The 27,651-nt window shown below is 44.7% G+C and overlaps 3 protein-coding genes across 6 annotated transcripts in view; 1 reads left to right on the plus strand and 2 right to left on the minus strand.

Annotated features, from left to right (window-relative positions):
- Positions 1 to 5,445, minus strand: part of KIAA1328 (KIAA1328 ortholog) — a 96,980-nt gene extending 91,535 nt beyond the window's left edge. The window contains exon 1 of the mRNA XM_014452567.2: positions 5,369 to 5,445. Within this exon, the coding sequence (XP_014308053.1) occupies positions 5,369 to 5,426 (58 nt within the window). The 5' untranslated portion in view covers positions 5,427 to 5,445. The remainder of the gene's footprint in view (positions 1 to 5,368) is intronic.
- Positions 5,446 to 5,594: 149 nt separating this feature from the next.
- Positions 5,595 to 22,093, plus strand: TPGS2 (tubulin polyglutamylase complex subunit 2). 4 transcript variants are annotated; one of them, XM_006085151.3, is made up of 7 exons: positions 5,602 to 5,916; positions 8,311 to 8,390; positions 14,966 to 15,053; positions 17,214 to 17,342; positions 18,425 to 18,538; positions 20,075 to 20,235; positions 21,145 to 22,093. In XM_006085151.3, the coding sequence occupies exons 1-7, from the start codon at positions 5,727 to 5,729 to the stop codon at positions 21,382 to 21,384; spliced, it is 1,002 nt and encodes a 333-aa protein (XP_006085213.2). In that variant the 5' UTR covers positions 5,602 to 5,726; the 3' UTR covers positions 21,385 to 22,093. The 4 variants fall into 4 exon arrangements, with proteins under 4 accessions (XP_023606641.1, XP_006085215.2, XP_006085213.2 ...); XM_014452569.2 differs by lacking the exon at positions 5,602 to 5,916 and adding an exon at positions 6,001 to 6,158; XM_023750873.1 differs by lacking the exon at positions 18,425 to 18,538 and having other exon boundaries at positions 5,595 to 5,916.
- A 4,689-nt stretch (positions 22,094 to 26,782) lies between these two features.
- FHOD3 (formin homology 2 domain containing 3) overlaps positions 26,783 to 27,651 on the minus strand; it is a 327,675-nt gene continuing 326,806 nt past the window's right edge. The window contains exon 26 of the mRNA XM_023750800.1: positions 26,783 to 27,354. Coding sequence (XP_023606568.1) covers positions 27,272 to 27,354 — 83 coding nt within the window. The 3' untranslated portion in view covers positions 26,783 to 27,271. The remainder of the gene's footprint in view (positions 27,355 to 27,651) is intronic.

The raw sequence follows: 27,651 nt of genomic DNA on the forward strand, positions 1-27,651 counted from the left end.
ATGCCAAGGATCCCTATAGGAATTTGGGAATGCAAAGATGATGTCTAGCTTGAGCTGCCAGCTGGTTTCTAATCGCTTTCCAGAGCAGCATATATACTCTCACAGCTTCAAGGTTTTAGCTGACAACTAGTGCCCCTAAACTTCAAATTCCCTCAAATCTCAGGGATGGAGCTGGTAGTTTAAGAGGCATGTAAGACAAGAAAGCATACAAAAAATTAGACACCACCACTCCAAGAAAACTGAGAGCAACTAACACAGGAGCAGAGAGAGAATTTATAGATTCACTAACACCCAAGCTATAAAAGACCTTACAAAATGACATTGTGCAGGCTCTATTTGACAGCAAAAACTGATTCTTTGGGGGAAATATATATATGTCTGTTGGGACTAGCACACACAGTAGGTGCTCAATACTTATTTAACTATTAACTGTTGGAAATATACATATAGAATAAAGAACCCAAGGGGGGGGGGGTGGAATCCAAGATGATTCAGTATTTGTTCCATATGACACTGTCTTCAATTAGAAGATACAATAATGATGAATGTGCAGACTATTCTCCAAGGATGACCTATGAACTAACATAACTGAGTCCTGGAAAAAAGACTACTACATTTCCGTAGATCATTCACAAATAAACTTGCTCACAACTGGAAAAATCAACTACTGGGTGCTCCATTCAACCGCACCTTGATTTGAAAACTCAACAAGTATATTATAGTTTCCTCTTTGCTCAAATCTTAACACCACTTCCTCATCCTTACTACCAACTAATAACTTTGTATCCTAAGAAAACAAACTAACAGCGCATGGCTAAGTGGTTGAGCATCAACCTATGAACCAGTGCCGGGTTGCAGGCTTAATCCTCAGTAGGGGGTGTGCGGGAGGCAGCAGATCAATGATTCTCTCTCATCATTATGTTTCTATCTCTCTCTCTCCCTCTTCCTTCCTCTCCCTGAAATCAATAAAAATATGTTTTAAAAAAAGAAAACAAACAAAAAACTGTAGAGACCTTCCACAAGCTTCTATTTGCAGATGACATTATAAAGACTCCACCTCAAAAACTGTTAAAACTACTGAACAAAATCAGTAAAGTTGCAGGATACAAACCAATATACAAAATTCTACTGCATTTCTACACACTAATAATGAAATGCCACAGAAATTAAGAAAGCAATCCCATTTACAACTGCCTCAAAAAAAAAAATACCTAGAAACAAATTTCACCAAGGAGGTGAAAAACCAGTACGCTGAAAATTATAAGATGTTGATAAAAGAAATTGAAGAAGACACAAAATAAATGGAAAGATATTTCATGCTCATGGATTAGAAGAATATTGTTAAAGATATCCATACTACCCAAAGCCATCTATAGATTTAATGCAATCCTTATCAAAATTCCAATGGCATAACAATCCTAAAATTAGTAAAGAACCTCAAAAGACCTCGAATAGCCACAACCTTAAGAAAAAAGAACAAAGCTAGAGACATAACACTTTCTGATTTTAAACTATATTACAAAGTTATAATAATCAAAAAGTATGATACTGGCATAAAAAGAGACAAAAAACCCCCATGATAGCTAGCCCTTCCCAGCTTTATTTTTCTCCATAGCACCCATTATCATATACTAGTATATTTTACTCATTTCATATCACCAAAACGGAAGCACCAAGCAGGTGAAGATTTTCATCTTTTGCTCAATGTTGTGTCTGCAAACATCATAGAATGCCTGGCTCATAGTAAAGAATGAAACAGGCATTTAATTTTATGAGGCATTTTCCAAAAAGCTTCAGTGTTATCTTTCTTTCCTTAACTCATTAAAAATATTCAGGTAAAACCCATTAGCTACATCCATGATAAATTTGGTTTCAATATAAAAAATGCTAAATAAACTGACCTTAACAAAATTTTTTTAAAAAAATAAGACTAAACATATTTGAAATTGCCTCCATCCTACCTATCTTTTCTAATCATTTCTAACCTATCTTTATCTTATCTTAAGAACCCAAATATTTACCTTCTTCAAATAGAGATTCCCAACAAGCATACAGCTTATGGGAAAGTCAAAAAAACAAAATATATAACAAACTCATATAAGACCACTTATTGGGTTCTATATGCCACATTATAATTCTACTTTGGTTTCTTTAGAAGCACCTCAATAAGACACGTATAGCAAATTAGAAAGTATCCTTAATTCTGATATCAAATCGCAGAATTAATGCAGAAGTTAGAAACCCAAGGCAGAAGTGGTAGAGGGGAAACAGCATGTCCATCCCAGATGACCAGGACCTGAAGGAAATAAACATAGTACTGTCCACTCTCCTCTAACCTTTGAGCTTGAATCACTAACCAGCAACATATGTACACATATGTAATTATTACTGACCACATGACTTTCCTGGTTAGTACAGGCATACCTCATTTTATTGCACTTTACTCTATTGTGCTTCACAGATATTGCATTTTTTTTTTTAACAAACTGAAGGTTAAGGGCCTCCTCCAGAAAAAAAGATTACAACTGGCTTTATTGCAATACACAGTGGTCTGGAACTGCACCCACAATATCTCCAAGGTATGCTTATATATTATTTTAAGAATAAACATTAAGTCTTTTCTATTGATAATTGAAAGTCAATGGCAAGTATTATAGATACTGCAAAGTTTTGACCAGGTCTCTTATAGTTCATATTTGTTAATATCAAGTTACTAATACTGTTAATGATAGTACACTTGAGAGCATTTAAGCAATCAAATTTAAACACTGCAGAAACACTAACTTCTGATATTACCAGGAACTATAACAAAGCAGGAAAACAGTTTATGGCTGAAGGGGCATAATTTTACTTGCAGATTTAACACATAGTTAACATGGCATGTCCATTGTTTACACATTGGGTACAAAGACATACCTTGTACAAAACAGCACTGCTGAATCATACTGTGCAGGAGATGCATAACTCAACATTAAAAAAGAAAAGATGACATTCAGTCACAGATGATCTGTTCTCACATGATGGAAACATCTAGGATGGGAAATCTCTCGATCACACTTCTCTAGTTGTTTAGGGGAAGCACTGAACAATCTTTCAAAGGTGAGAAAAGAATTCCAGATTACAGATAAATACTTTTTGGTCTTTTTCTACTGAAAGTTCTACTATAAAGTTTTTGGGGTGGTCTGGGAAGTCTGTGACAAGAAGAGATTATGATACAAAGACACATGACTAAACGAAATGATTCATAACTATCGTTAATGCTTTTTTAGTGAAAATCAGGAACACATTCACATTTGATATTGCTTTTAAGTCCTATGGAAATATAAAATGAAAATATTTGAGGCTAAATGTTGGATAGCCTGGGGGAAACAGATGATACTGGTAAACTTGCAATCCCTTTCAAATACCTGAATTTCTATAGAATGTAATCACCATCATTTTCCCCATACAATTTCAATTCTTTATGTTCAATGGGAAGATAGTATTTTATATAAATACTAGAGGCCCGGTGCACGGATTTGTGCACCAGTGGGGTCCCTTGGCCTGGCCTGTGGGATTCAGGCTCTCCACATCCCCTGAGGGGTCCTGTATTGCGAGAGGGTGGTTCTCATGTGATGCACCCCAGAATCGGGCTCCCTCCTCTCTGTTTCCGGGTGCATCACCTGAGAAGTGCAGCTGCCAAGTCACTGCAACTTGGCAGCTCCTGCATTGAGCATCATCATAGCTACCGGTCGAACGGTCGCTTATATATATATATATATATATATATATAGAGAGAGAGAGAGAGAGAGAGAGAGAGAGAGAGAGAGAGAGGGAGGGAGAGGGAGAAAGGTAGAATTTAAGAGAAAAGGGAAGATATGTAACTTCTATATGAAATAGGGAGCAATAGGACTACATGAATTAAGTGAGAGTAGAGGGTTCCTGAGTCCAAGAACATAGATTCATTTACATACCTAATAACTTAATCAGTACCACTGTAGCAGATTGTCTCCCTTCCCCCCAAAACCATTTACTCTGTATCAGAACGACACCATTGGTCATATGTGGTCATGAATGTGATTAAACTGAAGAAGCACATTATAAGTTAATAAACTTCAAATATCTCCTCTATCACAAAATTGTCATGGCAGAGGCAGTGTTTCAAGAGAAAAAGACTCATCCCAATTTCCTGACTTCTTAATTCAGCTCAGTTCTCAATGCACATATTCTCGTTGCATCCTTAGTGACAGGTGAAGGAAAAATACTTAATTTGCACAGTGCACTGGTGAGCTTTCACCCACAGTGCGTGTATAATACTTTGAGTCTCACTAACCTATCTGAGACAAGTGGTAAACACTAAGCACTGAACAGCACGGAATGCAAAAATACGCCTTGTTAATCCTAGTAACTCAAATAAGGGGGACTGATGATAGAATTTTGTAAGTTTCACTGGGAGCTCAGTGGGATGTGCAAAGAATACACAAAGTTAACAGCCATGCCTCTAACAATGCTATCACCAGTCCAAGCAAACAGAAGAAACTACTCGCCTCCGCAGGCACCCAGTGCACTGATTGCCTTGCTTTCCGAGTAACACTCTTCTAAGGAACACGGACGGAGTCAATGACCAGGACCAAAGCTCAGGCTGGAACAGGCTACCCAACCCCGGGAAAGAACCACTTATGTCACACATCCCATCACAGCCACTGATGATGCATCTGTGGGGGGACCATCACAAGAGTAAAAGCTCTACCCCAAACAATCCAAGAACTTTACTCCTGCTCGTGGTGATCGTAAACTCTGTGTAGACCAACAGGACATCCAGGCCCGATGATGGGCAGCTGATTCCACAGCCAGCGCCACCAGACCGTCTCCGCGGAAAGCAAGCCCCACACCTCTAGGAAAATCCCAGAGTGAAAACGAATTGTCACTGACAGGCCTAGAATCCAACAAGATCCTGACATCCTCCTACACAGCGGAGACCATGGACAAGGCTAAGACAAGACAAAAAGGCCCCCTGACCACCCAGCACCCTTCCCTCCTACGCAAGCTGGCTGCGCACAGCTGGCCCGAGGTCACCGAGGGCGGTGTCCCCCCAGCCCCAGGCAGGGCACGACCGCAGGCCATCGCCCCAGAGCTCACCGCCGAGGAGGGCCGGGCAACATCTGCACTCAGCCCCACACCTGGAACCCCAGCCTGGGGACGCGATCGGGCGCAAGGCCACCTAAGTCCCCAGCCAGGCGAGAAGCCCGGCGCCTGGACCGCACGGCCCCGCCCCCGGGGTGAGCGCCGCGCCTCTCCCTCCGCCGAGTCGAGTCCCTCGCGACGGCTCCAGATCGCGTCCCCGCCCCGGGAGGGCGCCGGCGCCCCCTGCCAGGCGGGTAAAGGATACAGTCTCGGCTCCAGAACGCCGCGGCGCCGGGGCGGGAGGGGCGCGCCGCGTCCGCCATCTTGAAACAACCGCCACTGCGGGCGTCTGGCCGGGGCCGCCCCGCCCCGGACGCCAGGCGCCGTCCCGATTGGCCGCTGGGCGCAGAGGCCCGCCCCGGCCTGCGCGGCCGGCCCCGGCGGGGCGGGAGGGTCCGGGCGGAGGCGTCGCCGAGGCCGGGCGGGTCGGGATGCAGCTCTAGCCAGGGCCGCGGGAACGAGCGCCCCGCGGACCTCCTCTTCGCAGAGCAGCCCGGGCCGCCCCTCGCCGCTGCCGCGGCCTCAGCGCCGAGGACTACAACTCCCGGCATGCCGTGAACGCGATGGCCGAGGCGCGGGGGCGGAGCCCGGCCCTGCGGCGCTCCCCGCTCGTCCGCCCCGGCCCCCCGGCTGCCCGGGCGGCGCGTGGAGCGGGCGCGCGAGCCATGGAGGAGCCGCCGCTCCCGGCCCAGCCCGCGGGCTCCTGCAAGCCGCACCTGGAGAAGCTGACCCTGGGGGTCACCCGCATCCTGGGTGAGTGGGGCGGGGAGCCCGGGGCGAGGCGGCGTGCGCGGAAGCACAGTGGCGGCACCACCTTGCACGTCGGGGGGCATCGCTGCGGGGGCTTCCGTTGTTAAGGAGGAAAGGGCGAGCTTTGCAGGGGGTGTAGGGATGCAGAATTGGGAAGCCCGGAGGTTCTCGCACCCGAGGTCGCCCCTGCAGGCCCCGCAAAGGTGGGCAAAAACGTGCACAGGAGCAGCAGGCACCTGACATTGGTGAGTTTGGGTCTCCGGAGACGCGCTCTTGGCGGAAGGAGTGTCCTGAAAGCCCTGGATCTCGCTCTGGCGACCGGGAGCTGGGAGCAGGCTGCAGCCACCTCCCCGGGTAACAGCGCCCGGCACTACTGAACGGGCGTGTCCTTTAGCGTACCTTTGGTTAGCAACCACCGCTGTGTTACTGGGACTACAAAGATGGGGGAAATTAACACGTTCAAGTGAAAAAAATCTGAAGACGAGGGCCCCAGAAGTGTGAGAGGAGGAGGTCGGTAATCTATTGTTCTGAAGCAGCACACAGGAGTTGGCCATTGGCCTCATCTGGGAGTTAAGGAATATTTGCCACGCGTGACGCTGGATTTTGCAAGACAAATGGGATTTAGCCAGATAACCAAGAAAGAGAAAGGCAGACGAAGCCCGCTGGATAGCATGATTGGATGTCCTCCCATCACATTTACAATAAAATCCAAATACTGAACCATGACCCAGTCAGTCCCTCGTGAATTTCCCTCATCTGTCTTTCTGATTTCACTGTGCTTTTGCCGTGTTGTACCATAAACACATTAAGCTTTGCAATTTGTGAGACCCGTCACTGAAATTACCTTTTTCTAAATCTCCCTCATTTCATTCAGATCTGTGATTAAATAGCACCACCTCCGTGCAGCCTTCTCTGATTATATCCTTATCACTCTCTTGTCCTTTAGCCTACCTTTTTTTAAAATCCTTATGGCTTTACCACTACTTGGAATTATGTATTTATTTGGTTGCTTTCTAGATTTGTCTGTCTCTTTTCTGTAATAGAAGTCATGAGGATAGGAACTGTATTTCCCAGTGCCTAAAGCAGTAAATGAGATATGAAACACCAAGCTGTGGTTGGGAGAATTAATAAATTTTAGCAATGAAGTTATAGAACTGGGCAAGGAGAAATCTAATGAACACCACCTATATCCTATCTCATTCTCATGCAGATTTCTGCTCTGTTTCATCTTATACTCCTGGGTAGGCAAGTAGGTCTTGCTATTTTACAGGCTTGCTTCATTATTCTCTTTATAAATCTAGGACTTTTTCAGTAAATAAGTTTTCTTTTGATTAATGTTTAATCTACTTAAGTCCAGCTAACTAAATATCCCTTCAGTGAAAAAACCTGAATAATTAAATGACTGTAAACATTTTAAATTCTATTTGTATTTTTAATGTATTCTATTACTCATTTCAAATGTTTAGCAAATTGGTAATAGTTCAAAGCTAAACCTACCTAAGGAATTAAACAACTCTGGTAATTGAATGTACAGTGACTCTAGCCTCCCATTAAACATTCTCTTTATAAATTTAATCAAAGCTCATAATTTCAAGTTAATCACAAATTGAAAATCAATTATTTTTTTTTCACATTTGTATTTTGTTTTGGAAAGATAATATATTAAGAGGATTTTTTAAAACCAGGTAGCTGAAGTCAATGGTAGGTGTGTGGTAAGCAAACTGCCTCCCTCCCCCAAATCTCCTTCCTAAAAATATGAAATAACTTCACAACTGCAATATTTCTGTCCAAAACCAAACATTTAAAAATCCTCAACAAAATACTATCAAACCAAATTCACTAACATTAAAAATATATACCCACTGTGATTTAGCCCAGGAATGTGCAGCTTATTGAACATATGAAAATCAATTAATGTAGTGCACCTTGTTAATAGAATAAATGACAAAAACCACATAATCATGTCAGTAGTGTTTTAGTTTAAAAAAAAAACACTCAAAAAACTAGAAGTTTAAAAAAAGAAACACTCAAAAACCTAGAAGTAAGCTCTCTAAGCATCATAAATAATAAGAATGCCCTTTTTACCACTTCTATTCAATATTGTATTGGAGAATCTAGTCAGGACAGTTAGCCAAGAAAATAAAGACATACAAACTGGAAAGAAGGAAATAAACTATTGCTATTTGTAGATGACATGATCTTGTATATTTAATAAATCCACAAAAACAAACAAAAGAAACCCTACAATTAAGTGTAAATCTGGCTGTCTCTTTGGCCATGATTTTTAAGTCAGGTGCAGTCCACTTTCTCTGATCTGAGCACATTCACCTGTCTGTTATAGAAATGTGTGAGAGCCGGCCAGTAGCAACTCTACAGGCTCTTTTTTTCCTCTTTCAGAATCATCCCCAGGTGTGACAGAGGTGACCATCATAGAAAAGGCGCCTGCTGAACGTCATATGATTTCTTCATGGGAACAAGTAAGTGTTGCTCTGTTCAATTCTCATCTTCCAACGAAGGTCAGTTTAAGTGCTCCTGAGAAGGAAAGGTTAGGGCAGGAAACCATTCTTATCTCAGTCCACAACTGTCTTCAAGGTAGAGTTCACCCTTCTCTCTTTTCTGTTCAGGCCACTTAACACTCTCTTCCATTCTGTGCCATTTCCCAGCATGGGTCCTCGCCTCTGAGCCTGTCGTGTGGAGCCAGTGGAACATTCAGAGTTTATACAGCAAAACTGAAACTCCAGCAAGGAAAGGAAAAAGTAAATGTCAATACGCATGCCAGGCAGAACGTGGTTAGTGTGGTAGAGAAGTGCTAACCAGATTAATAGTAGTTCTTCCCAACCCTCCTCAGAACTTTCATTTATTCAACAGATGTTTAAAGCTTTTAAAACGGGCCAGGCATTGTCCTTGGTGCTGAGCCCTGGGGAATCAGTGGTAATAAAAAAGAGCACAGTTTCTTACCTCTTTACCTTACTAAGACATAGTGTAAATCATTGCAGGTATAATTACAAAGCAGACTGAGCACTGAAAGTGAGGTGAAAAGAGCATTGTCAGAGGCCTGACTTAGTCTGGAGGGTGAGAAAGGTTTTTCCAAAGAAGTTATGAGGAGCTGTTAGCCAGGCAGGTGAGTTCTGGAAGAAGGGGCTTTCAACCTTGCTGAAGGCTTCGAGATGGATTTATTTTCCAAGAGCATAAAGAAGGTCCATGTGGCTGGAGCACAGGAGAGCAAGGGAGAGAGGTTGACAAGGACCAGGACATGTAAAATTTCTTAGATCATCAGGAGTTCGCTCTTTATCTTGGGTGTAAAGGGGAGCCATCGAAATATTTTAAGTGGGGAACTGGGAAGTCAGGAGAAGCCATTGTGGCTAAATAGCAGCAAATGCATTTGAGTAAGGAACAAGAAATCACCCTGTCATATAATGCAGTGGTCGCCAACTGGTGGTCCGCAGACCACTGGTGGTTCGTGAGGTCCGAAAGGTTGGCGACCACTGGTGTAATGAGTACCTGCTAACACATGTCACATAAGTTATTTCATTTAATCCTCATAGTAACCCTGCAAGATAGGTATTGATAGTTCCTTGTTATACTAGCAGATGAAGGAACCTCGGGTCAGAGAGTTCGTTCTGGGCCACGTAGCTACCAAGTGGCAGAGGCTGAATTTGAACACAGAGTTGCCTGCCTGTTCGTTCTGCTCTGCCAGACTGCTCCTCTGCCAGTGCACAACACTGTGGCAGCCTTGTCCTCAGCTGCCAAGCACGTGATGGGTAGATGGGTTCATGTGCACGTGTGCATGTTTGGTCCTTGCAAGCAGGGCTCACCCCTCCCAGGCTGAGCCAGCAGCAGCTCCCCTGGCAGCTGAGTACTGTGGTTGATGTTTCTCTGCATGACCTCAGCTCAGCAGCTCCCCAACCTTTCTCATGCGCCTACTCAGCCCCCACTCCCATTTCTACTCACAACCCATAATAGAAAAGGGAATTCCTGAGCAGTGTCTGTCTGTTGAACTCTTACTGGCTGTTCAGTCAGAGCCAGCTGCTGCTGAGGCTGTCTGTGGCTATGCCAGCCTGGCCTTGTTGACATGGCTTATTACATCCCTCCTGATCTTTTATCAGCTCTTTTGAAGGTTTCTTGACTGATGTCTGCCACTACAGAGCTTCACAAGACATGTGGGCCCCAGACAAAGCGATACTTATCGATTTTCTCATCATGCCGTTTTAGAGGGTATGAGTATGCTGCCTCTCCTCTGAGTCTGAAGCAACTCGGCCCTCGCCCCAAACTTTCTTACCCCACCCACCAAGGAAAAAGGTTCCAGCTAACCAGGCCTTCCTCCTCTCCTCAGGAGGGAGTTTAAGAACGTATTTGAGAATTCTTCTGGGAATCTCACCCCATCCCTCCACAGCCCATCCAGGTTTTCCTTCCACTGCATGGCTGTCCTCCCCGAATTCCAGCAGATGGACGTGTCCTCATTGCCTCACGTTTGCAGTCACGTTTCAGTGCTCCTCCTGATGGCAACTCTTCTGGCCAACGCTGCAGATGGGCTCATGGAGCGCCTGCCCGTTGTGGACAAAAACCCATGAAACTACTTTGTATGCTCTGGCCCCTTTGTCGGCCTGTTCCTGCGTCTGCTGCCCAGCCCCTTTCCCTGAGAAGTGGCCTCTGAAAAGGAGAGAACAGCAGGTATAGGAGTCCCAGGAGTGGAAAAGGTGAGCAGGAGGCAGTGATGGCCCCTGGCCCTTCGCTTGAGGTGCAGGCAGTGCTCAGGAGGCCTTTCTGGGAATCAAGCTGACAGCTCCCCAAACACCAGAGTGGCTCAGATCCTTCAGCTGATGAGACAGTAAAAAGGTATTGTAGACAGCCTCCTTGGGAGAAGAGGACATGGGGAATTATGTGAGTCATCATCAGGGCACACAGATTGCAGTGCTGTGGCAATGCCACACTCACTTCAACACTGGGAAGCACTATTCTCCTTTCTTGACTTTCTCCCTAAGTCCTCTCTCTAATCCTCATAACCCCTCTTCCATTCGCTTTCTGCAAGTTGTCTTTCCCTTTTCACCCCACAAAAAATAAAGACCAGGCATGAACCACAGGGAGCAGTCCTCTGCCATGCAGATTGCTCCCCAGAGAAGGGCAGTTTCTTTCCAGGTTGGACAGGAGAGAAATGAAAACGGCAGCACTCCTGAGTTACTGGCCAGGCAGAGGAGTGACCTAAAAGCGGTCCCCTGACAGCCCACTCCGAGGGAAGGGCCTGAAGTGCACTTGGGACCAGCCATAGCCAGCTGCCCGGCGGTAAGGCCTGTGCAAGGAAGCAGCAGAGCCAGAACCAGCGGTGATTTATATGGAAACAACAGTGCAGGCTTAATGTTTCTTATGAACTTGGCTTACTTAACATTTTGTGTTTTATATTAGTATTGAAATGTATTAAATACTAGATTTAGCTGATTTTTTTTCTATTTTCATGATCTGAATAATTTTTTAAATATTGGCATAAATGCCAATTTTTCTTCTTCATGAAATCAATGCCATAATAAATTTTATAATCGCTGCTACTAGAATTCTTCAGCATAACTTAAAGTTTAACAATGCCACCAGCTCTTCTCAGCTGGGATCTCATAGAATCCAGGTTAGGAAAGGCTCATAGGCAGTAGTTTCCTGTGTTCACCACTAGATGGTTCTAGTGACCAAAATCATAGCAGATGCTGGCCTTTTGAGGTGATAGAAGGCACATGAACTTTGTCAGGACACTGGTCTCTGTAGGCTTCCTGTGCTAGATTGGGGGCAGGGAGAAAGGCATTCTGGGTGCATACTTTTCCTCTCTGAAAGCACAAAGGATGTGCAAATCAAAACAACAATGAGGTAGCATCTCACACCTGTCAGAATGGCTGTCATCAACAAAGGACAAGTGCTGGAGAGGATGCGGAGAAAAAGGAATCCTCCTTCACTGCTGGTGGGAATCCATTGATTTTTAGAGAGAGTGGAAGAGAGAGGGAGAGACAGAGAGAGAAACATTCATGTGAGAGAGGGCCGGGGACCGAGCTGGCAACCAAGGTACATGCCCTTGACTGGAATGGAACCCGAGACCCTTCAGTCCTAGGGCTGATGCTCTATCCACGGAGCCAAACTGAGCTTTTTAATCCTTTCAGGCACTTTTTGTCTTTTTATTGGAGAATTTAATCCATTTACATTAAAGTAATTATTGATTATGTTTGGACTTACTGCCATTTTGTTCATTGATTTCTGGTTGTTTTATAATTCCTTTGTTCCTTTCTTCTCTTGCTCTCTTCATTTGTGATTTGATTATTTTCTGTAGAGGTATGCTTAGATTGATTTCCCTTTATTTCAAGTGATCAACCCAGCACCATGACATTAGATTATTCTGAATTTAATTATATATTTACCTTTGCCTATGAGATTTATACTTTCATATTTTTCTGTTACTAAAGCTCTATGTTATTATTTTTACTCTCCCTCCCTGCCGCACATTTTTTAAAAATCACAATTTATGGAAAGCTTTTGTTTCTCCTTCAATTCTGAAGGACAGCTGTACCAGGTAGAGTGTTCTTGGTTGACTTTTATACTAGATTTATAAGTGATCAACCCAGCACCATGACATTAGATTATTCTGAATTTAATTATATATTTACCTTTGCCTATGAGATTTATACTTTCATATTTTTCTGTTACTAATTAGTGCCCTTTCAACTGAAAGACTGATCTAGTGGTGATGAATACCTTTAGCTTTTGCTTCTTTGGAAAGCTTTTGTTTCTCCTTCAATTCTGAAGGACAGCTGTACCAGGTAGAGTGTTCTTGGTTGACTTTTTTCTCTGGCACTTTGAATATTTTGTGCCACTCTCTTCTGGCCTGTCAAGTTTCTGCCTAAAAATCTCCTGATGGCCTTAATGGGGGTTCTGTTGTTTGTAACAAGTAGTTTTTCTCTTGCTGCTTTTAAGATTTTCTCCTTATCTTTAACTTTTCACAATTAATTATAATGTCTCTTTGGATTCATCTTTTTTGGAATTCTGAGCTTCCTGGATTGAGATGTCTGTTTCCTTTCCCTGGTTAGGGAAGTTTCAGTCATTATTTCTTCAAATACGCTTTCTGCCCCTTGCTCTATCTCTTCTTCTGGGACCCCTATAATACAAAAGGGTCTGCTTGATATTGTCCCATAAGTCCCTTAAGCTATCTTTAGTGTTTTCTATTTATTTTTCTTTTGTCTGATCTCATTGGATGAGTTCCATTACCCTTGTCTTCTAGTTTGCTGATCCTTTCTACAACTTCATCTAGCCTGCTTTTAAAACCCTCCATAGATACTTTTTTCCCATTTTATTAATTGTACCCTGCACCTCTGTGATTTCTTTTTGGTACTAATATTTTCTGTTTGTTGAAATTCTCATTTTATTTATATATTGTTCTCCTGAACTCAGTGAGCATTTTATGACAATTATTTTGAGTTCTTATCAGTAAATCACTTCTTTTCATTAAGGTCATTTCCTGTTGTTTTATCTTGTTCTTTCATTTGGAACATATTCTACTTCTTCATTTTCTCGACTCTCTGTGTTGGTTTCTGTGCATTAGATGAAATAGCCACCTCTTTCAGTCTTGAAGGAGTGGCCTCAGATAAGGGATGAACCTTATTGTTCAACTCTGTCCTAGCTCTTGGTTTTCTGTCAGATGTATATGATTGTCCAGCCTACTTTGTCCTTATGGCTCCCAGTAGTTGAGGGTGGGCCAAGATCTATCAGTGTCCCAAAGGGGAGGATTTCAGTGAGCACCTAGAAGCAGCTGAATGAAAGCCACATTTAAAATATGCAAATACTTTGGAAATACTCTTTAGGGTAAGACTGGGAGATAGGCTTGTCTGTTAAGAACTATTTCTTTGTTTGCTACTATCCCATTAACCTTGTGAAAACAAGCCCTGCTGGCCACCAGATGTGTGCACAACCTCCATTCACAGAGGTACCAACGACCAGGGGTGGAGTAGAGGGAGAGTGTGAATATAGCACCCACTGTCCTCCCCATTTCTAGAGGGGGCTGCAGTTGGCCCTTACATCTTACATGTTGTTAAATTATAAGCCTGATCCTCAGGCTGTACCTTTTAAGATCTACAAATAGGCTTATTTCAAGGAAATGCTGAGCATTTCATTCTGCTGCTTTTGAGCTGTGCTTTGGGATACAGCTAGTTAAGAACTGTTATTCTGTTTGTTACGGTCCTGTGGGACCCAGTAATATAAGTCTGGCTGTGCACCAGCACCAGTCAACCAAGGGTGTGTCCTCTGAGCAGCAGCTACAAAAAGCCAGGTGTCAGACATGCACAGGCTCCTTTCCCAGAGACACCTGCAACCTGGAGTGAGGCAGAAGGAAAGATTAAGGTATCGCCAGCTGGCCTCCTGGTCCCCGGAGAGTCTTCAGTTGGCTCATCTAGATATGTGTTAAATTGGAAGTCTACTCCTCAGGCAGAAGTTTTTAAGATAAGCCTATAGGCCTCCTTCACCACAAGGCTCTGATTTCAGTCTGTTCTGCACTGGGCCCTGGAAGGATAGCCTTGGGAGTCCGTCTGAGCCCTTCGAGAACTGCCTTGTGAGTCTCTTGTACCTGTTGGCTTTCAGAGCTAGATGCTTTAGGGCATCCATCTCTCAGGTGCAAGCTTAAAAGTTGGGGTGTCAGATGTATGATCCAAACTCTTTGTTCTGCAGGAAGAACCTGGAAATTACGAGGCACCGCACCAAGGGTGGGTTTTATAGTGAGCTTGTGATCACCTTTCCTACATAGTTCTCTGTGAGTTTTTTCACGTTTGCCTGACATCTAGGAATCATTCAGCTAGTTTCTGGATTTCTTTTGAAGGGAGTTATTCAATCTGTAGCTGTAGGTTTGGGTGTCTGTGGGAGGAAGTGAGTTGAGGTGCCATTTTGATCCTGGACTCGAATAGAGTTTTGTAGATAATTATCACAGTCTTCCTATTGGGGGGATCTGAACCACAATAAATAGTGTCCCCCGTTGCCTTGAGGCACAGCCTTGTGCTCTCTTTCCCAGCCATCACCTTATCTGTTCTTTTGATTCTAGAAAAATAACTGTGTGCTGCCTGAGGATATCAAGAATTTTTACCTGGTGACCAACGGCTTCCACATGACATGGAGTGTGAAGCTGGATGGTGAGTCAGCCCTGGCTGTAGGGGAACATTCTCCTGCCTGGGAGGGTAGATGAAACAGCTCTGAGGACTTTACAACTTTGGAGTCTTTGAACCTGGATGGTTTTCATGGCTTCTCCTAAAGTGCAGTGCCCAGAAGCTGTAACCAAAGCTAAAATACGTGTCATTTCTCCACCCCCAACTCCCATGTCAGAGTCTAGCCAGTACTTAACTAGAAGTTTATTTTAAAAGTCTCCTATTGAAATTAGGTGGAGGAAAAAATAATCAGTCCACAAAAATCCTAAGCCAGCTCAAATTTAAAGCCTCTGGGGACTCCCCACAGAGGGGTCTCCTCAGGGTGAGCTGCAGTGACAGCCTCTGATGGTCACCAAAGGGCTCCTTCCTTCACTCCCTGCATATGAAGCCCTCAGGGCTCTGATCCCAGGCCAGAGCCTTTCCTTCTCTCCCTCCCATCTCAGCTGAGTCACCAGCGGCTCCACTAAATGTGCCAGGACAGACTTGTGTGCTGCAGATGTGGAAACGCGTGGGAACTCACAGCGGAGATACAGGTGCTATGTAGCATGAAAGGCAGTGCTGCACATTTAGGTGAAGACTCCAGTAACTTTTCATAGGCTGGGAAATCCTGATCTAGCCACTGGAGTCCTGCCCATTCTTGGCACAGACTTCCCGTCCCCAGGAGGCCTGTATTGCCTCCAGACTCCACCACATCCCCAGTCCTACTTCGTCCTTGGGAAGCACCCTCACCTCTCCATGCTGTCACCGAATGCAGTGCCTCCTCTTGCATAGTAGATCTGCAGAACTGACCTCCTTCATTGCCTCTGCCTCCTGAGTTGCCCTTTTTTGGTGATTCTCAAAGCCTTACTGTTTCTCTCTCACAGATGAGAAGAGGCACTTTTTATAGTTCTCTACTAAGCATTTATCATGAACTTTTAGCTTAAAAAACTTTCCTCAAATGGCCTAGAACAGGGGTGGGCAAACTTTTTGACTCGAGGGCCACAATGGGTTCTAGACTACCTGTCAGAATCCCTGGCCCACATCATGGAGCTAGGTTAGCCCCTCACAAGCCTGCCTCAGAAAAGAAGCATTTCATGATGCTTTTATGAATGAGTCCCTCTTCATTGGTACAGTACCTTCTCTAATTTCATCCTCCCAGCTCATCTTCCTATCCCCATTACCACACCCATTCCACTGGGTAGCTAGTCAGTAACAGAAAAGCCAGTGGAGGCAGCTTCTAATGCCCGCCTCTTCAGTGGTCTCTCCTTCTTGAACATTCGTTCCATGGTCTGTACACCAGCTGCTTTATTGCCTCAGCCATTCCAATTTTTTAGCAGTCAAAGATCAAAGTCTTTGTGTGCCATCCCATGCCCACCATCTTATATTGCAAGGACTCTATATAATAAGGAAAATATATAGTCTGAGTATTTTTTTTAATTGAATATTTTTTGAGAGAGCGAGCAAATAGGGGAAAGAGAGAGACATTGATATTGAGACATCATTTTGAGAGAGAAACATTGATCAGTTTACCTCCAACACCTGCCCTGACCGGGAAGCTAACCTGACACCTTTTGGTGTATGGGACTACGCTGCAACCAACTGAGCCTCACCGGCCAGAGCAGTGTGTATATTTCTTATTTACACCCTAATCACAGAAGACAAACCAAGCAAGAAGCCTCTTAAGTTTTCTCACTGAATGAGGAAAAATGAAGTAGAGCAGGAGATGTTTTCCATTGAGAAAGCTCATAACAAGAAGGTAGAAGGGTCAGGTCTATCAACAAAGCTGCTACTCCTTTGGAAAGTACATGTAACTTAATGCAAGGGGCAGAAGGAACAGAAACATTGTTAAGTCCTTTGCTCTTCAAACAGGGCTCCTGCCCTAGATTTCTCAGTTCCTTTGGAGCATCCCCTTTGTAGCTGTCCTTCAGTGCTCTGCCCTGCCACGGGCAGTGGGGACTCTTCGCCTGTGGCCCCGGTTGACTTTTTTTACATGAAAGGTTGGTGCTTTGGAGCATGTTGTGCATTGATTCTCTTCTTTCCACTCTCCATCAGCTTCCTCAGCCCTAGGATCAAACAATAGGTGGGCTTGGGTTACCTAAGCAGAAGCTCTACTGACAACCATGGTCACTAAGGTATTCCTCCATGTAATTCTTTGTAATGTTCCCATAGAGCACACCATCCCATTGGGCAACATGGCAATTAATAGTATCACAAAACTGACTCAACTCAACCAGTCTTCCATGTACTCACTTCCTAATGCACCAACTCTGGCTGACCTGGAGGATGATATACAAGAAGGTACAAACTTCTGCTCTGAATTAGAAGTTAGCCTGCTTTTTTCCCTTTTATAATGTACTAGAGCAGTGGTTCTCAACCTTCTGGCCCTTTAAATACAGTTCCTCATGTTGTGACTCAACCATAAAATTATTTTCATTGCTACTTCATAACTGTAATGTTGCTACTGTTATGAATCGTAATGTAAATATCTGATATGCAGGATGGTCTTAGGCGACCCCTGTGAAAGGGTCATTCGACCGCCAAAGGGGTCGAAACCCAGAGGTTGAGAACTGCTGTACTAGAGGCCCGATGCACGAAATTCGTGCAAGGGGCTCGGCCCTCACAGCCCCGCCTGCCTCAGCCGGCCCTCACAGGCCCGGGTCCAGACAGCTGTTCTGCTGTTTGGTCTAATTAGCATATTAGCTCTTTATTATACAGTATATGTAAATATTATATTTATATACTTTGTTTGATCTAATCTCTCCTAGGTTAGTAAACTGCACCCCTGTCACTAATACTAATCTTTATTGCATGTTAGCTATAGTGACAGAAGAGAAGGTTTCTGATGCTTGCATTTCTAAGAATATCTTTTTTTATGTTATTTCATAATACTTGATTTCTAGGTAGGTATTTCTGATTCGAGCCAGACCTAGCCTTAATTATAACATAATAACATAATTAAATATTATATACATTTTAGACTGAGAAAAGGGATTCTAAACAAAAGATCATAAAATGCTATAAAAAAGGGGAAAGCAGTTGCCTGAGGAAAAGAAAAAGGTTAGGTCAACATCAGGTCATTCAAATCTCTCTGCCTTTATGGAGTCCCACTCCCAAGAAGTTGAGTTCATTCTCTTCCTGCCACCTTCACCCAGATTCGTGTCACTGTTGGTGATAAGGGAGCCCAGACAAAAGGTCTGGACCACGGATAAGGTCCGGGTATTTAGAGTATAGAATTCATTTGTCCCACTGTGGAAAATATTTAAGGCTATGTCTGCGAGAAGGCTTTTTACCCCATTTTTGCATGCGAGCAAAGCTGGATGCATAAGTGTGTGCTTGAGTTGAGTATGTTTGAACATCACCATTACCTTCTGGGTTTGCAGCCAGTGAGAACCAGCCAGAGAAGCCCCACTTTGACTCTCGCAGTGTGATATTTGAGCTGGACCATTGCAACGGGAATGGGAAGGTTTGCCTCGTCTACAAAAAAGGGAAACCAGGTAGGAATAATTGACAAGCACAGTCTGTGGTTTGGGGACAGCCCTAACTGACCTTGCTCTACAGCCACCACACAAAAGGCACACTCCTTCCTGATCTCCTGACATACCACCGGGCTCATATAGGTGCCAAGACCTCTCTGAGCACCCCTCTCTGTTCCCATTACTAGACTTTTTAAGCTATCATCATCATTTGTGACTTATTGCAAAATAATGGGATTAGGGTAATAAGTGAATAAGACTAGAAGAATTCATTCTATTTATAGCTCCTCCAGCAGGCTCATGTGTTAGAAAAGCATTCAGGAGAAACATGGTCTTTCTTCAGTGCTTCATTATGTCGCCCAGTTAACAGCAATAAAAACCTGAATTACTAGACTTCAGTTTAAGCACAGATAGGAAGTCAGGAGAAAATGGCTCTGGCCTTGAGCAGGGCTACTACCTGGCAGCTACCAGCAGTTCAGGCCCTGGCCTGAGGACTGTGAACAGAGCGGGACAAGGCCCAGCCTCCTTCCAGGCTCTCCGCCTGGTCGGGAGTGAAGACACACAGGATTTACCTAACCTCGGGGAAGGAGAGAGGTCTTCAGCTGAGGGATCTTTGTGAAAGGCCTTTGAGCTGCCTCTGACAGGGTAGGAATGAGATACGGGGTGGGGCTAAAGGGATTGCTGGCAAAAGAGGCATCCAAGCAAAGAGACTAGTGAAAGCCATGTCGTAGGAAAGAGCAACTGATTCGGGGAGAATGACAAGGAATTCCAGTTCACCAAACTCCCATGGTTCGTCCTGTGGATAAAGAGGAGATGAAGCCAGAGGCCGGTGGTTCCCTTTCGAGTGGAGTTCTGAAAGCCAGATGAAGGAGTTTGGATGTAACGTAGAAGAAAGTAGGACCTCAAGGATGTTCTCCAGGAGAATGGCGGGATTCAGATGAAAATGTATGTGACCATAAGCAGTTTGGGAAGAGGAGGAGCCTGGAGGCCACTTAGGGAGATGTGGCAGCCATTAGACAGGAGATGAACTAGGGGGACCGGCCAGTAGGAAGAGTGGCAGGTGAGAAGCAGGTGTGAGGCGGGCCCTGGCACAACAGTGCCTGCTTCTGCCCAACCAGGATGTCGAGGAAGCACAGGCAGGTTCCCAGGAGAGGGAGCTGGTCCAAGGTGGCTTCCCACAGCACTGTAAGTCTTGACAGAGGTCTTCAGAAAGCCAGAGCGATTTAGGATTCCTCTCCCTCAGGAAAGCTGAGACTGCTGTGTGTACCCCCTGGGGAAGGGGATACTGTTTCCACCCGGAAAAGCAGCGCTGCTGAGATAGCCGGATGTGCACGTGGCAGAAGCCCCACATGTGGATCTGTCCATTGATCAGGAATCCAAAGGGCAGCAAAGAAACCAGCCGGCAGTGGTGGCCACTGGAGAATGGGACTGGGAGGTTGGAAGGAAAAAAAGGAACTTTTACTATTTGAATTTTTTTTAAATCATGAGTATATATTGACTTTGGATAAAAGGAAAAATGTTAAGCTGTCCCTTCATTTCTGTCCTTTGCTATTTCAGCATTAGCGCAAGACACTGAGATCTGGTTCCTGGACAGAGCACTGTACTGGCATTTCCTCACAGATACCTTTACCGCCTATTACCGCCTGCTCCTCACGCACCTGGGCCTGCCCCAGTGGCAGTACGCCTTCACCAGCTATGGCATCAGCCCACAGGCCAAGGTAAGGACCACCTGTCCACTCAAACTGTAGACTGTATCAGAATCTTCTGAGGAAAGACCTGAATGCAGACTCCCAGCTTTCCCGTCTGATTGAGGAATCCGGGGTGGAGCCCAGAGATCTGCACTTTCAATAAGTGAGGCAGGTGATCCCACCCCACTTTATACCAATCTAGGTCAGTGGTTCCCGAATTGGCTGATCCTCAGAATCGCTGGGGAGTTTTTCTCTAATCAAATGTTGTCGGGCCTTGGCTCTGATTGTGGGTTTTGATGGGCGGCACACACACAGGAAGGTGAAGTCGCCTCTTACTTTCCAGTTCCCAGCTTCCAGTGCACCTCCCCACAGGCAGCCACTTTTGGAGTTTCTCGTGTGCCCTTACCAAGACACTCATGCATGTGGTTTTGGTTCCTTTTTTCTCAATCACGAGTGCAGTATGGTGTTCACATTTGTGTGTACCTTCTTTTCACTTAGCACTCCATCTTGGAACTCATTCCCTGTCAGTACGTAGAGAGCTGTCCTCAATGACAGAGAATTCCAGAGTATGGGTGCGCCTCCTTTACGTTACAGAGCCTGCCAAACCTACCTGATGAGCAATGGCTGGTTTGAGGGCAGAACACGTAGGACTCTGTCCCCTGGATTTGGGACCCAGCATCCCAGGCTCAGAACAGAAGGAAGGAAATTTACCCAGATTTGTAGTCCTCCTACTGCATTTACTTGAAAGGTTCTGAGACCTCATGGAGCAATGTGTGTGTCGTCACTTTCACAGGAAGTCTAATAGAATTTCGAGGACTTTTTCATAAAAACTTACTCTTTGCCTCGTCTCTCTGGCTCTCTTTCCTGTATCCCCACTGAATAGCATAAACAAGGGCATTTCTCCTTTGATTGTGACCCTCTCTCCATTCTGCCTTCCAGCAATGGTTCAACATGTATAAGCCCATCACCTACAACACGAGCCTGCTCACTGAAGAGACTGACTCCTTTGTGAACAAGCTGGATCCCAGCAAAGTGTTCAAGAGCAAGAACAAGATCTTAATCCCCAAAAAGAAAGGGCCTGTTCCATCTGCAGGCAGCCAGAAAGGGCCCTCGGGTCCTCCCTCCACCCCCTCCACCCCTAAGTCCTCCTCTGGCTCTGGAAACCCTGTGCGGAAATGAGTCCCCTGCCCCCTGCAGCCCCACAGTGATGATTTCCATGCACAGATGCCCAGGGGGGCCCAAGCCTGAGGGCCTCCTCCCATCTGAGTGACCAAACCCCAGGCCTCTTACTCCCTTAAATTAGCCAGGAGTTGGAAGGGCATACTCAGGTCTCCCCGAGAGTCCTCCTCTCATGCCACCCCTACCTCCAGAAGCTGTGCAAAATTTTAGATCTTGTTTAAAGTAGCCAAATAGATCTGTTCAGAGGTTCCTCTCTTCCCAGCAGCAGCCCCCCAGCAGTAACTGAGGAGTGCCCCAAAGAAGCCGCTGGTTTAGAACCACGAGGCATTAGAACTGCAATGTTCTGTTGGTAGCCACTAATCACATGTCGCTATTTAAATCTAAGTTATACTACAAATCCGTGTCCTTATTACGTATCTTGCATTATAGCCACACTTTGAATATTCATGTGGCTAGTGGATTCCACATGGACAGCGCAGAGATAATGGGACATTTCTATCACTACAGAAAATTCTATTGGACGCACCCCATTAGAATCTTGCCACTGTTCTTCCTCAGTTCAATTAATATTTGTTAGAGAATGTTGATACCTTAATCTGATGATTATAACGTTCCACGGTCACTCTTGAAAATATAACTGTATGTTCTTTATATCCTTCACCACAAATCTGCATATTTTTTTTTTTTTAAATAAAGTTTCTTGCTTCCAGTTTTGTGTTGTAATGTTTGCGCTTTTGCCACAATTACCTTTCTCTAAAGGAGAGGTGACTCTGCTGACCTCCAGCCATTTAAAACAAACTCCCGAGAGTTGCTTTGCAGGGACAGCTCAGTCACTGCTGACATGAGCCCAGTGCAAGCACAGAGTTGAGGTCTCCGGTTCACAATGAGGAAACAGTCCCATTAAAGGTACTAAAATGTTTTTCCTTTCTTCCCTGGCCTCTGGCAGCTTGTTACGGTGGTTTTTGCTAGTTAATGCTATTCTAAGTAAAATTAAAATTTTAAATTATTAGCATTAATTTTATCATTCATCTTTATTTTATCTAATTCCAGTTTTAGCTGCAAATATAAAACATTTAACTCATGCAGAACAACCAAAATTACATAATTTGTATTTCATACTTATGTATACATACTGTGTGCATATGTATTCTTACCAGAACTGTGGAAACACTGCATAAAACTAGCTCAAATGTTATCATTTCACTTCTTGATATGTACACATTCTATCAACACTTTCAACTTACTGATGAATAAGGAAGTTCTGAAAGAAAAAGAAACTATGTTTTCCCATATGTTTTCCTTTTCTTCTGTGTCATCATTTTTCAGCATAAGTGGTTGGCTGATACTACCATGAGTAAGAAAGAGTATGTTAGGGTTCCGTGGTCATTCATGCTGCTTAGAATACATTACCTTCTTTTTTGCATTTGAATCAATTCTGCTCAAGTGGAAAGTAAGGTCTTTTGGGGCTCAGTGCCCCCACATAATAGGCTTGTATTCATAACAGGCTTACCTTGTACTCTGAATCTCTGAATGCTCCCATCCGGTGGGCCCACAGGAATTCTCTGCTCACAGGCATCTCAGAGCTGTAAGTGAACGACAGTAAGAAGGGTGGACGCATGTATTGCACGCATCTCCTCTGCTCAGGTGTGTGCTCCTTTGCTTCATCAGACTTCACTTAAAACACACAAATTCAAAGATAAAATTAAATACTACAAAACGGTGACAGAAGAGCATTAAACCAGGTACTGAAGCCCTTCTGAGTGTGATGCCCACCCAGGAAGCTGGCCCTGGAGGAGGAGGGGAGCATCCCAGAGAAAGGTTCAGACCGAATGTATGTTGAGTGGGTCACATTGAAATAAACTCACCCGTGAGATTGATGTTTTGAAAGTAGAGTGATTAACATGGCAGTAGGCTCTACTATAAGGCAGCTGTACCTCAAAACACATCATCCTGGAATCACAAAACGAGACCGAATGGCAGAATGCCTCCGGAGAGAAGACTGCAGATTTGCCAGCACCCATCAATCACAGAATTCTCCTTTGAGGACAAGAATTCCCAAGCTCAGAATTCGGTGTAGGCAGGGAGTGGACGTCCTTGCTCAGACACTGAAGTTCCTGGTGGAGCAAATGGCAGTCTAAAGCAATTTTATACACACATTTCACACAAACCTCCTAGATTTAAAATGAATAAACAGCAACAAAGCACAGACAAAGGTGTGATCTCTCAAACCTGGGCGACTAAGCACAGTTGCTTTAATACTTAAAATTTAAGATTTTTTCCTTGTCTCTAGTCACCATAGTGTTCAGCAGTCACATATAGTGACTGCCATGCTGAACAGCGTGTGCACAGAACACCCAGCAATGCAGAAAGCTCTATGTGGGCAGCCCTCTCAGACCCCATGTGGCTTTTGTTCACATTACAGTTCTCAGAATAGTTCTGTAACGCCTTTTTATAGGATACTATACTCAACAAAGAACAGAGACATTTACTTAATTTAAGACACCCCTTTTCTAGGACACAGCATCCTTTCCTACTTTATATATGTTTACAATATATAGGGAAACCCAGGGGTGAGTCAGCACGCACTGCTCACCATGGAAAGGGGCCTTCGTCCTGGCTGCAGGGTGGGCTGCACCAGGGCCTGGGCTCTGCCCCACATGTTAGTCATAGGCAACAAAGCAGCTCAGCCTCTAGGCCTCTCCACAGTCTCCAGCGTGGAAAGCTGAGAGAAATGAAGGGGCAGGTTTTCTGCATCTTAAAGCAGCTCATCTCTGCCCTCCCAGGGACCATGTGGGGCTGGCTGAGAACACCCCCCAGAGCTCAGGAATGATCACTCTAGAAAGGACATTTCTCCGTGCCTATTATTAAGTTACCTTTTTCTTTTTTCACAGCATAAAGACTGGCAAAGAATACCTTGTAGGCTAACCAAGACAGGAACACAAACAGCCCTCAGAAAGTTCAAATCCAACGAAGAGAGAGGCCTCATCCCTCAAGCAAAAGCTGCAAGGGACAAACTATTGACAAAATTAAGATGGAAAAGCAGCTCACCTTTACCAAGTCGCCTTGTAAACGAGGCCATCCCTCGGGATACAGATGGAGGTACAGATTGCTCTTGGGGTGCATTTAAGTGGCTGGTTCCTGAGGCACATCTCCCTCAGGTGGCTCTGGCCCATGACCCCTGAAACAGAGCTGGGATTCTAGAATGTAGGCTTATTGAGCAACTTAAGAAGAACAATGAGACCTTAATTACTGTCTTCACAACTTGTGTTTCAGGCCATTTAAAAACAGGAACTCTGCCCTAACCGGTTTGGCTCAGTGGATAGAGCTTCGGCCTGTGGACTCAAGGGTCCCGGGTTTGATTCTGGTCAAGGGCATGTACCTCAGTTGCGGGCACATGCCCAGTAGGGCCTGTGCAGGAGGCAGCTGAATCGATGTTTCTAACTCTCTATCCCTCTCCTTTCCTCTCTGTAAAAAAAATGTCAATAAAATATATTTCAAAAATAAAACAAAAATGGGAACTCACGGACAATATTATTATGTCAATTCCCAACGAAACCCAAACGCAGGCATCTTTAACAGAAAAGTATTTGTCTTTCTTTACCAGCAGTAATTTCAACCCAAATTAAGAATTAGGCACAAAGATATTTGTGGGGATAACCAGCAAGATTAGCAATGGCATCTCACAAGTATAAGGTACCATTCACTTCAATGCTTCTTTTAAAGAAATTTAACTTCCTGAGTCAAACAACACTAATAGAGAAAGCCTGAGTGAGTGGCAGCAAGAGAGAGGCCATGAGCAACAGGAAAAATCCTTCAGTTTCACTAAAAAGTACTAAACCAAGTTCCCAATGAAAAGAGATCCTCTTTACTTTTGGTGTAACCCAGAACTTAGTTTTTAGCTTGCTTGCTTCCTCTCAGGATTTTTTAATTTTAAAGATAAAACTAACATTAGATTTTTTCAGTCACTTCCTTCCAAATGTGACTTTTATTCTAAAGCAGGGTTGGGGAACATCCGGCCCTTGGGCCTTAAAATCATTTGGTCTGGCCCTGCCAAGGCAACCACAGGCAGGACTCAAAATTCAATAAATCTAGGAGCTTTTTTCATAGCAACATAAATTTATATCAAGTAAATTATATTAAGCGAATGATGTTATAAATATACAAATGGCCCTTGACAGAAAAAAGGTTCCCACCCCTGTTTTAAAGCATAATTCAGCAGAATACCTAGGGTCCCTACAAGGGCATCAAAGTACTTGTTCATTAAACAGTGCAAGAGAAATGCGTCTTCCTTTTGTTCGTACATCATGATCCCAGTGACACAGGTATTCTGTGTCTGCATCCAGTTCCAAAGCAAGTAAACACAAACCACTAAACCATATTCAGAATATAACACGTTATTTACAACCATAAGGAAACAAACATTAACACCTAATACCTTGTAATAAAGTGATTAAGTAAACTCAATTGTCTGTAACATGCAGACCTAACTCTCGCAGGTCCCGGGCTGTCCTGGGGTGCTCACACTCACCACGTATGACAGACACCTGCTGGAAAGAGCCCCCTGTGGCTCAGTGAGTGGGGGTGCAGAACAGGGAGACAGACACAGAGGCATGTGGGGGTAAATCTATGATCTTTGGCTCTTCAGACAACACAACTGAGATTGTCTATAAATCACATCTGCCCAGACTCAGGAATAGAGTCACAGAGGTGTTGAAATTAAGGCAAAGGTAGCATTAGCGACCTGACTATCTTTCAACCCCCCAACTCCCTGCTGCAGTGGTTTACCTTTCCCTGCTTTCTGAGGCAGAGGCTCTTCACGGGAGCCATGCAACCTTGGATGGAGGGACTTCTGGGAAGGGCTCAGCTACCACCTGGGCAGCAGCCCCTTCAGCGTGGCTCTGCCATTGCCAGGAGCTCCTCACGGCGCCTCCCACTCCGGATACCTTATCTTCTGATGATGGGTCCTTGAGTGCCCAGGCCTCCATTTGTCATTCTCTGCACTCAAAGCTTAAAATTTTCATTTTCGTTTGGTGACAGTAAACTTTTTGAGAAAATGAATTTTTACATAAAGGGGCAAATGAGTGAGTTACAGAATAGTTCAGATTTTTAAAATGCTACTCTAAATTTTTGCTTCCACATCGCAATGGAGCAAAGCAAAGCACACGAGTAAGGTTATCGCTAGCACGATGCCTAATTAATGAGGAGTTACAAAGAGCGCACTGTCAGGCTCCTCATTCTATTAACCAAGCTGGAACAACCCCCCACACCCCACCCTGGGGCCTGAGATGGTTCTGAGCCAGCGTCCTGGTGAACCTGGAGAGAGGTTTTGCTGACTCAAAAAGAGGCAAAGCTGAGCTATTTAAGGTCCTAAAGCCAAGAGAAGAAAAGTTTCTCATTATGACATTAAACTCCATTTATTTAGTATCTGAAACATGGTGTACATTTATGAATCCATATAAACATTTAGTACATCTAAAATCCACAACTGGTCAACAACCTGTGCTTTCCTTTGTGTACAGTTTGGGTTTTACATCTGGATACTTTGGTGGTGTGGAGAGACCCAGGCTGTGAATCTAATCCAACTGCCCTTAGTCACTGTGACAGAGTGATCTGCTCCGGAAAAGGTCCGTTCCTTGCACAGAAAAGGTGTCTCACTTTGGAACTACTAAACCAGGTGTCAAGGAAACAAGAGAAAGTACAGGAAGGAGACTCCATGTCAGTGCGCAGCACGCAACGCAGCCCCGTGGCGCCACAGAGAGATGGGCACTTTCTTTCAGACCTTTCGATGCTGATGTTGACTTAGAGCCTCCTCGCCCCGCACTGCAGGGGCTCCGTCCAGCAGGGGCATGCACTCTGCTCAGGCACACTTCTTAGGGTGCCCCCTGGGTCACAGCTGCAGCTCCGAGGTGCCCACCAGGCCCAGGGCTCGGGCTTCTTCTGGAGTCAGGCCGCTCTTCAGGGTCCTTCGTACTGCAGTGCATAAGCGGATCAAAGGGTGAGAAGAGAAGGAGGGATTAGCAGCCAGGCACAGGGATGCGGTCCACCAGCCCTCTTCCCCAAGGACTACAGGCCAGGGGGTCACAGGGCTCCCAGAGGCTCGGCCCCATCTGACTCCTGCTGAAGTGTCCTGGCTGGGGCTGCAAGAGGCTGACCTGAAGATGGCACAGAATCTGACCGGCACGGCCCAGTGGAGGGGGGCCTTGTAAGGAAAGAAGGGAGAAGAGGCTCATCCTTACAAAGTTTCTGAGAAATGGGTGCAAACTGCAA

The sequence above is a fragment of the Myotis lucifugus genome, unplaced genomic scaffold (genome assembly GCF_000147115.1).
Source record: "Myotis lucifugus unplaced genomic scaffold, Myoluc2.0 scaffold_16, whole genome shotgun sequence".
Taxonomy (NCBI): domain Eukaryota; kingdom Metazoa; phylum Chordata; class Mammalia; order Chiroptera; family Vespertilionidae; genus Myotis; species Myotis lucifugus.

Bases quoted from the DNA above. Each gene is read 5' to 3' on its own strand.
- TPGS2 (XM_006085151.3), top strand. From the start codon at position 5,727: ATGGCCGAGGCGCGGGGGCGGAGCCCGGCCCTGCGGCGCTCCCCGCTC. The intron at 5,917-8,310 runs GTGAGTGGGGCG...TTCCTCTTTCAG, and splicing joins GGGGGTCACCCGCATCCTGG to AATCATCCCCAGGTGTGACA. The intron at 8,391-14,965 runs GTAAGTGTTGCT...TTTTGATTCTAG, and splicing joins TGATTTCTTCATGGGAACAA to AAAAATAACTGTGTGCTGCC.